At 39.7% G+C, this 14,767-nt stretch overlaps 1 protein-coding gene across 3 annotated transcripts in view; it reads right to left on the bottom strand.

Moving 5' to 3' along the window:
- Window positions 1-14,767, bottom strand: part of Matcap2 (microtubule associated tyrosine carboxypeptidase 2) — a 46,966-nt gene that overhangs the window by 13,565 nt on the left and 18,634 nt on the right. For 2 of the 3 annotated variants that reach the window (XM_070014265.1, XM_070014266.1), the window contains one exon: window positions 6,735-7,429. In XM_070014265.1, coding sequence (XP_069870366.1) covers window positions 6,735-7,429 — 695 coding nt within the window. The remainder of the gene's footprint in view (window positions 1-6,734; window positions 7,430-14,767) is intronic. The other variant, XM_070014267.1, reaches the window with a different exon arrangement.

Below are 14,767 nucleotides of genomic sequence, written 5' to 3'. Positions count from 1 at the left end.
CAGTACTACATAAACAGGAAGAGTTGGAAGTGGCACTATGGCTCAAGTGGTAGAGTTCTAGCCTCGAGCAAAAAAGCTCAAGGATTGTGTCCAGGCCCTGAGTTCAAGGCCCAGGACTGGTAAAAAAAAAAAAAAAAAAAAAAAAAAAAAAAAACAAAAAACAAAACAGGGGTCTGAACACTTTAAGTGGTTGAATTGTATGGCATATGAATTAGTTCTTGTGTATGTGTATGCGCGTGTGAGCATGTATATGCCTGCCTGTCTTGGGGCTTGAACTCAGGGCCTGAGAGCACTGTTCCTCAGTTTTTGTGCTCAAGGCTAGCACTCTACCACTTGAGCCACAGCTCCACTTGCAGCGTTTTGTAGATGATTGGAGATAAGCATCTTATGTACTTTTCTACTCAGGCTGGCTTCAAACTGTAATCCTCACATATCAACCTTCTGAGTATGTATGATTGTACGAATGAGCCACAGGCATCTGGCATCTTAATAAAGAACAATCAAATATAATACATTTAAACCATTAATCCACAAAATGAATGTTTTCTCTACATAAGATGCTCAGCACTGTCTTGGATAATACAACCTTGCTGAATAATCTCAGTACTCTGCTAAATGGTCTACTTTCAGTTTACTAGCATATTTGTTTATTCTTCAGTAATTTGGAAATCTGACCACCAATTGCAAGCCACTTCAACAGTCAAGTGCTACAACTATCTCCTTTCTTAACTGTGGTTTTCTCTCAATGGGGACACTGATAGCGGGATGACATGGTATACTATACTAAGTCAGAAGACCTGGTTTCCTATTAAGGCCTCACCATTTACTGGCTGTGGGACCATTGGCATATCATTTAACCTTTCTTCCTTTAGTCCCTTGCCAGCTATATCTTGCCTTTGCCCATTCATCTTTCTTGGTTTAGCTCCTTTCTGGCTCTGGCTCATCCTTGCCCCCCTTCTTGGAGATGGAAGTCCTTGTTCCACTTACTACATTGGGCTATGAGGATAGTATGGGAGAGAAGAAATATGCCTTGCAATTGATGTACAATATGACTGTGCAGTATTAAGGCTTTGACAGAACACTTCTAGGTTTTAATTTTAGAATTAGGTAATCAATTTCTCTTTATACTTTTTATTTAAGGTTATGCTTTTCCAATCTTACTTTTTTTTTTGAGGGGTCTTGCTATGTAGCATGGCCTAGAACTCTTGATCTTCCTACCTCCACTTCCTGAGTACTATGTTTACGGATGCCCAGCACCACACCTGCCTAATCTTTTTCTCCCTTTCTGTCTTTCTTTCTTTCTTTTTCTTTCTTTCTTTCTTTCTTGTTGGTCAAGGCTAGCGCTCTACCACTTGAGCCACAGCACCACTTCCAGTTTTCTGGTGGTTTATTGGAGATAAGAATCTCAAAGACTTTCCTGCCTGGGCAGGCTTTGAACTGTGATCCTCAGATCTCAGCCTCCTTAATAGCTAAGATTACAGGCATGAGCCACTGGCAGCTGGCTAGTCTTTTTCTTTAAGCCATTGTTTCACAAACTGTTTCAGGAAGGAAAAATGGTCTATATAGAACCATTTTTTTAAAGGTTCCAAGCCCAAATGTGTTTGGAAAACATGCGCTTAAATGATATTAAAGACTACAAATCTTCATTGTGAGGATAATACATGTGTTCATTTTCCAGTCTGTCTATAGCCCCTTTTCTTAGACAGTGTCCTTCAGAACAGTCTAAGAAAGTTCATTGCAGATAAGCTGACAACACTCACATGCTATTTCTTTAAGATCTTTACAATGAAAAGCAAAATTCCAAATACTTAAGAAGTGTTTTTCTGTGGTAAATTTTGCCTTTTGATGGCAATGAAGATTTGTGACTGCTCTAGCTGATCATTAGGGATCCATTCAAGGCACTGTAGCCACAGAACAACAGGGCACTGACTGCAGCAGTGGTCAAATACCTTCTTCAGCTGCAAGCAGAATTCAACATGTAAAGCTCCTGGTTATAAGACTTCTAGGAAAAGCAACAAAAGAGCACCTTTACATTCTATTTAAAAATAAATATGCTAGCCAAACAAAACATATATGCAGGCTAATCTTGATCTCTGGCACAAAGTTTAGACCCACTGTTTATAAACTGTTTCACCAAATCTTAACACCCCAGAAAAAAAGGAGCATTTATTTATCTAGCATTCATAAATGTACTCATTCACTTATCTTTATGATCACTTTTTATGTGTGAATAACTATTATGTATTTTGGAATCTAAGTTTCTCTCATACCATTAAATTGGCAAAGCTGACACGTAGCCATACTTTCTAGAAGTATACATAAGATACTGTGAGATCAAAGAACATGGTGAATGGAAGTGAGGAACTGAAGGAACAGAGGGCATTCCAGGCAAAGGGGATGATACTGTCAAAGCACACAGAAACCAGAGAATGTGAAATTCAGCCTTGTCTGGGAAAGTCAATCAGTGCCAGGAACTGTGCCAGATTTTGGAACAGTAAAGTAACACACACCCGTATCAAAGAGGTCAATGCAGTGAAGACAAACAAGAAACACAAACCTGTAATAAAAGATTAATGCAATGACAGGTAGTAGAAAGTGCACCACTGAAAGATTCTAACAGCAAAAAGACGCTTACTAATAATCAAATTTTCTATAACATAAACCAGAGACCAGGATTAGATTATAATACAAATAAACAAACTAAAACATCTAAAAAATTATATTCTATATATGCAGAAAAAGGAAATAAACAGATCTCAAACAAAAGAGTACATCTCTAATGAGTATCAAATCCCAACAAGGAAAGAAAATGTCCCTTGGAACCTATTCTTTCAGGCCCCTTCTGCATTCTCTGTTGTCAGGGCAGTGTGCAGTGTGGACACAGCAGGGTGAGTGGGAGAGGAGAGTGTAAGTGTCATTGGACGACTGTAAACCACTGCATACCGATTGCTGACCAACAGGTGGATATTCAAGCTGTTTCCTAGGACAGACAGACCCACTTAGATAAGCATCTGAGGATGCACCTAGAACAGTTTTCAAAGGCAAATCCACAAAGCTTCCACTGAGTCATCAAGGTCAGACCTTCCTTTCCAAGGACATACAATCTGATTGGGGTATTTCCATCTGTAAGAAAACCTTTCTGGCCACTAAATTAAGAAATGATTCCACTTTTCCAAACCAGTATACAAAGTTTCTATGAAATACGTGAAACTTAAAAAAAAATCCTTATCACTTCAGGGTATTCGTAAGTTGGTAGTTTGCTCAACAGAAAATTGTACCACCCTCGGAGAGAGGGTATCTGGTATTGACAGTTTGAGCTCTGTAAAGATACAACACTATATATGTATTAATTCTAGTACAATTATAATCTTCCCTCAAAGAAATTGTATGTCAAGAAGGTCTACTGAGGGTATTTTACTTCCAGTTAAATTTTTTTGTCTTATTTAACTATTACAATAACCTCCTTAGCAATTCTCTTTTGTTTTAGGGTGCTTTTCTTTTGTTGTTGTTTGGTTTTGGGGGGTTTGAGGGGAGAAATCTTGCTATGCAGATAAGTCTAGCTTACCATCCTCCTGCATCCATTGCCCCAGTTCTGGCATTACAGGTTATCATCTATGTCTCTCCCTCACGGTATAACGCCTGCTTTCATTATATTTGATGTTGGTATAATTTGTGGAGGGGAAGGGCAAAAACAAACCATTTAAGTAGGGATACAGGTGGACCAATTGCAACAATGAGATGTACAAGTTGTTATGTGGAAAAATTAACTTTACAAATTTGGCATGGTGGTGGGGCAGGGGAGATGGGAAGGGATGGGAAGGAGAAACAAAGGAGGAAGCAACAATGCTTGATAAGAAATGTACTCATTACCTTGCCCATGTAATTGTAACCCCTCTGTACAGTATTTTCACAATAAATATTTAAACAAAAACAAAAAAAACTTCAGCATTTTCTTTCTTTTTCTTTTTTTTTTTTTTTTTTTTTTTTTGGTTGGTCGTAGGGCTTGAACTCTGGGCCTGAGCGCTGTCCCTCAGCTCTTCAGCTCAAGGCCAGCACTCTACCACTTGAGCTACAGTGCCACTTGTGGTTTTCTGGTGGTTTAATGGAGGTAAGAGTTTCATGGACTTTCCTGCCCAGGCTGGCTTTGAACCTTGATCCTCATATCTCAGCCTCCTGAATAGCTAGGATTACAGGTGTGAGCCACTAGTGCCCAGCAAGTATTTTCTTTATTCTGTGTTACACATGTGAAAAGTAATAAAGCCTAATGTGCAATCACTATTTTAAAACTGACCATTCCCATCAAAAAACATAACTTTATATTACTTTTTTTTTTTTTTTTTTTCCAGTTGTGGGGCCTGAACTCTGGGCCTGGGCGCTGTCCCTCAGCTCTTCAGCTCAAGGCTAGCGCTCTACCACTTGAGCCACAGCGCCACTTCCGGCTTTTTTCTTTTTGCTTATGTGGTGCTGAGGAATCGAACCCAGGGCCTCATGCATGCAAGGCAAGCACTCTACCACTGAGCCACCTTCCCAGCCAACTTTATATTACTAAATCTCGATCTGAGTCACAATCTTTTTAGCACAATCTCATCACAGTATTTTAAAAAGTAAATGAATGCTCACTGAAAGGTAAATAAGCCATAGAAAAGATTTCTTCTAACAAAAGAAGCTAGGAAAATAAATGCATGCTTACAATTATTAATTTGTGTGTATGTGTACATATGTGTGTGAGTATGTGTGCTAGTCCTGGGGCTTAAATGCAGTGTCTAGATGCTAACCATGAGGGTTTTTTTGTTTTTGTTTTTGTTTTTGTTGGTAGTGGGGCTTGAACTCTCTGGGCTTGGGTGCTATCCCTCAGCTGTTCAGCTCAAGGTGAGCACTCTACCGCTTGAGCCACAGCGCCACTTCTGGTTTTCTAGTGGTTTATTGGAGATAAGAGTCTAACGGACTTTCCTGCCTGGGCTGGCTTTGAACCAAGATCCTCAGATCTCAGCCTTCTGAGTAGCTAGGATTAAAGGCGTGAGCCACTGGCGCCCGGCATCCATAAGTTTTTTTGCATAAAGTTAGTGCTCTACCACTTGAGCCACAACTCCACTTCCAGCTTTTCAGTAATTAATTGGAGATTAGAGTCTCACAGACTTTCCTGCCCAGGCTGGCTTCAAACTGTGATCCTCAGAACTCAGCTTATAGGATTATAGTTGTGAACTGCCAATTGTTTTGAATCTTAAAATAAGTTATACAGAATGACTTTAAAAGACTGGTCAGATTCCATGCCATTTACAATAACAGCAAAGAATCTGCTAGCACTAAGGTCAAGAAATTATACCATCAGCACCAAGCTAAACTAGGGAAGCCAGCACAGGCAAATGAAACAGTACTGTTTTACTTATCCTAGTAGTACATTTCAAGCATGGACAGAGCCAGCCTGAGGTAAATGGATTATGAAAGCCTGTTCAAAGTTCATGTAGTCACATGAGCTATGCCTTTTTGATGTTATATTTCTGTATTACAGGCAAGCACTAGCCAATTTGTCCTCAAATACTTAAGTGAAGTTTTTAAGTTTATTATGACCCTGGAAAATATTTTAAAAAGTGTGCTAAGGGTCTACACGGAACAAACTAGAACATATTATTGTTATCATTTATGTCATGATTTAGTAGTCCTGAAGGTACTTTTTTTTCATTACTAGGGTTTGAACATGCTTACCATCTACCACTTGAAGCCACACCTCCAAACTTGTTTTATGCTGGTTATTTTGGAGAGGACATCTACAGAACTCTTCTGCTAAGGCTGACCTCAAACTGAGATCTTTTAAAATCTTGGCCCCATGAATAGCTAGAATTAACAGGCATGAGTCACAGGCATCTAGCTTGAAACTAATTCTCCTTCCCCCCCCTCTTCCCTCCTTCTCCCCTCCCTCTCTCTTTCTCCCTCCCTCCCTCCCTCTCTCTTCTCCCCCTCTGTCAGTCCTGGGGCTTGAATTCTGGGCCTGGGTGCTTGCTATCCTTGAGCTTTTGTGCTCAAGGCTAGCACTCTACCACTTGGGCAGCAGCTCCACTTCTTTTTTTGTGGTTAATTGGAGATGAGTCTCAGGGACTTTCCTGCTTGGGCTGGCTTTGCAACCACAATCCTCAGATCTCAGCCTCTTGAGTAGCTAGGATTATAGGCTTCAGCTACTGGTGCCCAGCTTTAATTCTCATTTTTGTTTCAAATATGTGATTATTTATTAGATATTAATAAATTTAGTGAAACATTAACACGTTCATGGCCAAGAACCACATTTGAGTCCTCAAACTATCTACAGGAGTATAACTAAGCAAACTGGGAATGAACTGTCTTGGAAGAACCATGGCTCACATGTTCCAACTAAAGAATTAAAAAATCAGCTACAAAACAGGAACAATATGGGCTACTCGATGGTCTTCTAGGGGCTTGATAACGGGTTACAACTCCCAAGCCAAAACTGTTAACCAGAGTCTGAGGCTCAGTCATAATAGAGTGGCTTCTGTGTATCCTTCCTTAACAGTCTCTATAGATTGTCATAGGTGCAAAGTAGTTTTGATGTAGGCATTGCCTCTCATCTGGAGATTCTGTATCACATATCTATATGACCTGACTGGGAGAGAGTTGTAACATAAGTAATTGGAAGATTTCAAATGCCTTTTTTTTCTTATAGTGTGGTGGATAATGGCTTTAGCTGCATATAATGAACTACTACTACTGAAGTGGCATTTTACCTGTTTCAGAAACCGGTTAGATGCATTGCCGTGCTTGGCTAACACATTTGGCAGAGCAGAATTGGCATATTCAAACTGAGGATTATAAGTATAATCCGACTTGAAGAACCTCAGTTTTTCTTTCTCTAAGTTGATTGGCTTTATAGCAGTCAATATACAAAATTTCTTTCCAGAAAAGTCGTCTCCTTTTTCAAAGCTTCTAGACAGCTGAGGCTGCAGCTGCTTTGGCTTTGGAAGGGGGATGGAATGGTGCTGCTTGACCTTGTTTTTGGCTTTAGGTGGCAGTCCTACGCTGCTTCCTGTAAGAGAGATAGCATGCATGAGTCTCACAGGACTGGACACAGAAGCAGTGACGCAAACACCAGGTTGCCTTTCCAGACAGTACCAAGTACCATCGCTTGTCACAGGCTCCTCGGCTTTCACCCTGTGAAGATCTTTGCTACAAGAGGGGCTAGGTGATTTGCCAGGCTTTCTGCATCGTTTGGAATAGATAGAGGAAGACCACTTTTGTAAATACTTTTTCTCCTCTTTGCTCTGTAGCAGGACGTTGTAACTACTGGTGCCAGTTGTGAAAATGTCCTTTAGAATTCCACAGGATAAAGGTGAAAAGTTTCTCTTGCTGTCAAGGATCAATGATTCTTCTGCACTTAGAACAGACTTCTTAGCAAGTTCTTGTTCAGGCCAGTGAAGTTTTTCTGTGTTAGTAAACAAAATCAAAACAAAAGAAATAACAAAGATACCAGATGAAGGAAATTGTTTATTATATTAAAGTATTTTGAATGTTCTGTAAGCTTTATAATTTTATAATAATCTCTAGGAATGGTGTTTCAAATACTAAAAGGACTAAAAAGACTAAACTTTGGTCATGCAAGACATGCTCACACCTCTGTTAAATTATTTATTACAATTATTTTATTTATCAAAATCCTCAGCTCCATTCAGGCATAGAGGAAGGAAGATGGTGAGTTCAAGGCCAGCTTGGGCTACTCAGTGAGATCCTGTCTCAAAATTCAAGCCACAGGACTGGAACAAAAACAAACAAAAAACAAACAAAACAACAAAAACAAAAATAATAAAAATCCAGGCAAGCATTAGAAAGAATATTATGTATTTTCAGGGAAACGGATGGACCCAGAACAAATCATATTAAGTGAGGCAAGCCAAGCTCAGAGATACTAACGGCACATGCCTTTTCTCATATGCAGAAGCTAAATCTAAAATACAATGGGACATTGTGTACACACACACACACACACACACACACACACACACACACACACACACACACACACTATAATAAACTATACAGGAATCTAGACATCCACACACAGTGAGACCAAAGGAAGATGCTTTTAGGAGAGGAACACAAAGGCACAACACCTATATGACTCTGATCATATAAAGTATCTATTGAAATGAACTCCAGGAAATAGAAACAAAAGTTTTTTTAATGTGTTGCTTTTTGTTTTCTTTTCTTTTTATCTTATTTGTTCATTTATCTGTCTTTGGGAGGATAAAGTAGGGTACATAAATGTAGTTACATAGGGTGAATAAATGCAGCAGTGTTACTCACTAGACACTATGTTAAAAATGAACTATACAACTTGTGGGTAGGAATGGGAAGGAAAACTGGGAGGGAAGGGTTGACACTATCTGAAAAGAAACATACTCTTTACCTGACTTATGTAACTGTAACCCCTCTGTATATCACCTTTATAATAACAATTAAAATATTTTTTAAGCCAGACATGGTGAAGTGGCTCAAGCTTGTAATACTGCTTAGAAGGCAGGGATAGAAGGATCAAAGTTCAAGGCCAACTAAGCATAAAAGTCCATCACAAGGGCTGGGAAGGTGGCTCAGTGGTAGAGCACTTGCCTTGCATGCCTGAGGCCCTGGGTTCGATTCCTCAGCACCATATAAGCAAAAAGAAAAGCCGGAAGTGGTGCTGTGGCTCAAGTGATAGAGCGCTAGCCTTGAGCTGAAGAGCTGAGGGACAGCGCCCAGGCCCAGAGTTCAGGCCCCACGACCGGACCCAAAAAAAAAAAAAAAAAAAGTCCATCACAACAAATTGGAAAGCACAATGGCATATGCCTGTTATCCTAGCCACAGGGAAAGCACTATATCAGGACACAATGGTGTGCACCTGTCATCCCCAGAGAGCCAAAGTAATACAAGTAGAAGCACCATAATAGGCCCCCAGGCTTAAAGTGAGATCCTTCTTGAAAATAACCAGGGCAAAGAAAGGGCTGGGAAGTGTGGTTAACTTGATACAGCACTTGCCTAGCAAGCACCAGGCCCTGAAAATACCACCAGAAAATAAAATCCTCAGCTTCACATTATATAGGTACAAGATAATATACATAAGTAATCTGCATATCCCACTCTACCAAGGAACATAAATTTCAAAGAAAGAACAGATTTTAATATTATTAATATCAAAGTAACATGGCAGGTACCATGTTGATAGTCTTGGCATTTTATATACTACAGGTCACTATTGAAGAACAATGCTCAAAAGCCATCTTTAGTATTCAGCAGATGATATGCTTATGATCAAGCCTGCTCTGTTCAGTAATGCTACTCACTAATAACTGATTGATTTTCTTAATAGTTCTAGGCTATAGGTTAAGGTTAAAGAAAAGTTTTTTCTTGGCAAGTCTGACAAAAACTGTGATTATAACACAGACCTATGGTAGATAAGGCATAGGTAAATATGGGCTTGTCTTTAGATCTCTCACACTTTAGACTGGTTGAGAACTATGTGATCTACTATTGCTGAGGAACTACTATCAAGTTTGAGTGTACATTTGTAAATGTACATTGGCACCCGGCTCTGATAGACATATATAAAGGACTCTGTAAAAACATATTGTTCCTGCCAACAGTCAGCTGTCTCTCTCCTATGAAGTGAGAATAATCCAAGCATGTATAACAAATGGTGACAGAGCAACAACCACCTACAGTTCAGAGACAGAAGAGCGCCAGAAAGGGACTCAGATGAAGTTCAGGCAAGGATTTCAGGGCATCCAGGTCACTTCTAAACTGCCTTTCCCCCTACTGACCTGGAGAAGCACCGAAGTCCCGCTAGTGGATGTCCAATGCCCACCTACAAATGTGTCATTCTCCATCGCCCCATTTGTTAGGAAATGGAAAGACTTGGAAGAAATTACATTAAGTGAAGTAAGCCAGGCCCAAACAAACATAGGACCCATAGTTTCCCTTATTTGCAAAAACTAATATATGTCTAGGGCAAGCAGAAAAGGTCAAAAGCTATGTACACATGACCATATAAGATGATGTTAAGCAAAATGAACCCCAAGATAGGGACACAAGTGGTTTTTTCTTTCTTGCTATTGTTTTTAATGTATTTATAATGTACTATGTGATTGTTTTGTTTCTTTGGTATGTTCTTCCCCCACGGTATAACCTGTTTTCACTGTATTTGATTCCAGTGCCCTGCATCTTGTATATACATTTTTCTAATTTGGGGAGAGGAGGGGAAATAACAAAATGATTAAATAAGCAGGTTGACCCATTATAACAATGATGTACAAGACACTATGTTGAAAACAAACTTTACAACTTCTGGGAGGGGTGGGGTGAAACGGTGGGAGGGAAGGGATGGTAGGAGAAAAAACAAAGGAGAAGGTAACAATGCTCGATAGGAAATGTACTCATTACTCATGTAACTGTAACCTCTCTGTACAGTATTTTTACAATAAAAAAATTAAAAATGTGTCATTCTCAAACCACTTGGGATAAACTCTGTTGCTCTGTTTCTATGAGGAAAGTTCTGCATAAACACAGCAGAAAGCTCCTGGATCATTGGTTCTCAACTGAGGGTGACACTGGGCAGTATCTAGACACCAGGCTGTCACTCTGGGAAGGGGCTACTGGCATGTTTGGCAGCAGCTGGGAACCATGCTAATTTCCTTCACAAGACAGGTGCCACCATGCAAAGCTGCTCACCATCAAATGTGATGGTGCTAAGGAACAGAAGCCCTGTTTTAAATGTTAGTTACTAAAGCCCAGAAGTCATAGTGTTAGGTGAAGTAGCAGTCCCAGGTCAAAGGGAGAAAATAAACAACCCAAACACACATGACACCTAAATGTCCTGTTACCAATGTTTCCTTGGATAGCATGCCACATTCGAATCCTTGTGTCTGAAAGACAGTATCGATGAATAAACTCACAGGGGCATGTCTCTTGTATGTGCAGGTTGAGAGAGGGAATAGCATCGTGCAAGGTCATACTGAAGATGGATTGTATGGCATTGCACAGGGTCATACTGAATGTGGATTGTACAAGGAGTCCTTTGAAGATGTGGAAGATTCAATCATCCAAGAATAAGGGGTTCATTACATACTGGACAGTCCTGTTTCTCAGGAGCTGCAGGCTTAAGTGTCACCAAGTGATAGTCAAAACTGGACAGGCAAGACAAACAAGCAAAGAACATGGGGACCCAGGCTGCAACCCAGGTACCATGTCGACACCCCTAAAATTACACACGTTTAGAAGATGAGAGTATAGTGAAAGACGACTAAAATGGACATGGAGCGGGAGACAGCAAAAGAACTGAGATAAGAATAAGGGTAACACAGGCCTCTTAGAGAAGTAGCGTAAAGACGAGGACCAGCCAAAAGGTAGAAGAGGTGATTCAAACTCTTTCCTCACCTAATCTTCTGAAGAAAAAGGAGAAAAGTTACACCAAATCAAAACCAATGGAAATTGGTTTCTAAAAGTTGAATAGTCAATGTAAAAGAATTTGATCCTAGGATCAAATAGCCAAGATCTGCAAAAAGCAAAAGTGGAACTGTGGCTGAAGTGGTAGAGCACCAGCCTTGAGCAAAATGGCCAAGCAGTAGTGCAAACTCTCAGTTCAATAAATAGTATTTTTTAAAAAGCATTTGATCTTGAAGACTTATAATACTGTAATTACCAAAGAGCAGATCTTATTCTATATTGTCATAAATCACAAGTAACCTCCAAATCCATCCTTTCCCCATCTCAAACAACCTCCATAGCCAGGATAATAATTTTTACCAGGTCCTAAAACAACCTGCACAGACCCTCACAGAGGAGAAGGGGCAGAGGGGAGCCTGACAGAACTTCTCCTCAAGCGCTGAGGCACTTCAGCTACCTTGCCAGTGCTCAGCTGGAAGCTGAGCTCCATCTGCTGACCAGAGAAGTTTCCTGGTGCCAAAGTGGATGGTTCACAGGCCAACCCTGCCAAGTGCTACCCGTCCCCCGTGGGCCAGACATGTGGAGCATAGTCCTTCATGCAAGTCTCCCACATGGATTGTTTGTTTCTCAAGCATGCTTATCACATTTCCCTTGCATAATACTGAATACTATTAAATACTATTGTTTGTGACTAATGCATTTGAACATATAGAGAGAATAAAAAGCTCCTAAGATTCCCAGTTTCAAATACAACTTATTAAAGAACCCCCTACTCCTTTCCCTGAAAAATTATAAATTATAAATTTTAAACCTAAGCAGATTTCTTTGGAGCAAGTGTAATTCACTTTCCCCAAGAAAAGTAATAAGGCAATTTAAAATAATCATTTCTTACATTGGGGTAGACAATTAAGCACTATAATTTAACACATTTATCACTTTAGCCATCAGCAATCAGTTTCATTAAAAATCTGGGAGCAAATAAATTGTGACCAAAGAAATTATGTGCCTCATGGCTACATGCACTGGGGAAAGTTAAATCATACTATTAAAATTAATTCTCAAAGGATACACTTGTTGTAAATAGACTGGAGTGGACACAATGAAGGCTTGGAAGAGGAAAAAAAGATGCCAGTATTCATGCCACCCTCCTAACCATTCCAATCCCCTCTCTGTAACAGGAATCTAATCATTAAACCCATCGGTGCCTCATGTTCTTCTGAAAGAATGGAGGCAAGGGGACACTGGTGGCTAAACCCGGTGTTTCACATCTGGAGAAAGGCCAGTTTTCACAGTAATTATGAGGTCCTTAGCTGAAAGGTAGATCACCAGAAACAAATCCTGGTGGAAAAACACTAGTCAACGAATTCTGGCCAAGAAACGAGCCAGGAGGAGAGGAGGGCAGTGGTTCTGCTCGTGCTAAGCAGGTTCTCTACCCCCAGCCTAAAATGCAACTTCCACGATTCAAATCTTATAAAATCAGACATTCTACACCATAAAACTATACGTTGCTTAATTACAAAGAGAGGGAAAAATAAAATGTAATTTCCAAATAAGTCCCTTAATTTTATCAAGTGTTTCTCCCCTTAAGTATACTATTAACACTCAACAGGCTGGGCACCGGTGGCTCACACCTGTAATCCTGGCTACTCAGGAGGCTGAGATCTGAGGATTCAGCCCAGGCAGGAAAGTCCATGAGACTTTCCAATGTGGCTGAAGCAGTAGAGTGCTCACCTTGAGCTGAAGAGCTGAGGGATAGCACCCAAGCCGAGAGTTCAAGCTCCACGACCGACAAAACAACAACAACAACAACAACAAAACACTCAAATGATATAAGGAGGAAGAATGAACAGATGCAATCATTGTATCCTGTATACACTATGTGGAAAATTAACTATGCAACTTTTGGGCAAGGGTGGGAAGGGAAAACTGGGGAAAAGCAAAGGAAGGAGTGACATTATCCAAAAGAGAAATGTATGCATTACCTGAACTGTGAAATGATAATCCCTCTTTACAACACTCTTTAATAACAATAAAATTACACTTAAAAAACTCTCACATGATATAACATCTGTCATTATGGTACATTAATACAACAGAATACTACACTGCAATGAAAAACAATGACCATTGCTGAATGTCAGATAGTGTTGAACAAAGTCAGATCAAACAGAATATGCTGTGTAATTCCATTCATATGAAGCTCAGAAATAACACAACTAGTTTATGGTATTAGAAATCAAAATATTGAGGGTTATCCAACTGGGAAGAGGTACAATTTGCCCAGTGGGTGCTACAGACATCCATCTTATGCTGGGCAATGGCTACATATCTACAAATTCAACGCTGGCCTTCAGAAGATGGCTGTCTCCAGGATATTTGAATATACACCTTCGTTAAAAAGGTGATTCATTTCCAGATAGCACATTATTCTCACATCACAAACAGAAGGGGCCAGTAGAAAATCATAAATTCGCATGACCATGTATTCCAACTGACTTTGTCACTCAATAAGTGAAGTATGTCTTCTTTTTTTAAGTAGTATTTCAAATGTGCCTATATTATGTTTTGCTCAGAAAAATCTCTCTATTGTATAGCATCCTTCGTGTTCTCTACCAATCCCCAACAAGAGATTGCACAATATATCTGAATTATTCATCCTCCAAACTAGGTGACTCCTAATGATTTTGTTTCCTCAGTGTTGGGGATCAAGCCAAAGCCTCACACCTACCAGGCAAGTGCTCTACCATTCCTCATGCCAAAGATCCTACTTTTCAATTTTCAAACAACAAATTTATAGTCAAGTAATATATGGTTTTCAGGGGCAGAAATTATTAACATATTTGACTGAGAAAAAATGAAAAAGTCAGTACTGTGAGTAAACTAACACATAACGTTGATATTGAAATGAGATCTTTTTTTAGAGACAAGTCTCACAATGTATCCCAGGCTGACTTCAAAGTCATGATCCTCCTCCCTCAGGCTCCCCAGTTCTAGAGTACCCTGTTCTAAAGTGAAATATTTTTGTGTGTCAAATTAGTGTACATTCATAACCATATGCTGCCTTTCCTAGCTGTTAAAAGCATGGCTTTGTCTGACTTGAGTCTTTGCTCTGCTTAGCTGTAGCCTTGAACAAGTCATCTCACTTCTCTGTGATCTTTTTCTTACCTGTAAAACTGGAACAGTAATACTTGTTAGTGTTGGTGTGGGGATTTCAAAAATCAATGTTAAATGCAGGAAACAGCACTGGGTCATAGCAGTCTTTGTCAGGTAACTTATTGTATTATTTTCAATATGATATTTCACTCCTATAGAAACACCCATGGAATAATGTGAATGAGGGAATATTCAG

The sequence above is a fragment of the Dipodomys merriami genome, unplaced genomic scaffold (assembly GCF_024711535.1).
Source record: "Dipodomys merriami isolate MVZ:Mamm:240054 unplaced genomic scaffold, mDipMer1.0.p SCAF_94, whole genome shotgun sequence".
NCBI classification, from domain to species: Eukaryota; Metazoa; Chordata; class Mammalia; order Rodentia; family Heteromyidae; genus Dipodomys; species Dipodomys merriami.
Note: the sequence above shows the minus strand (reverse complement) of the source record. Positions and strands in the feature narration are given on the sequence as shown.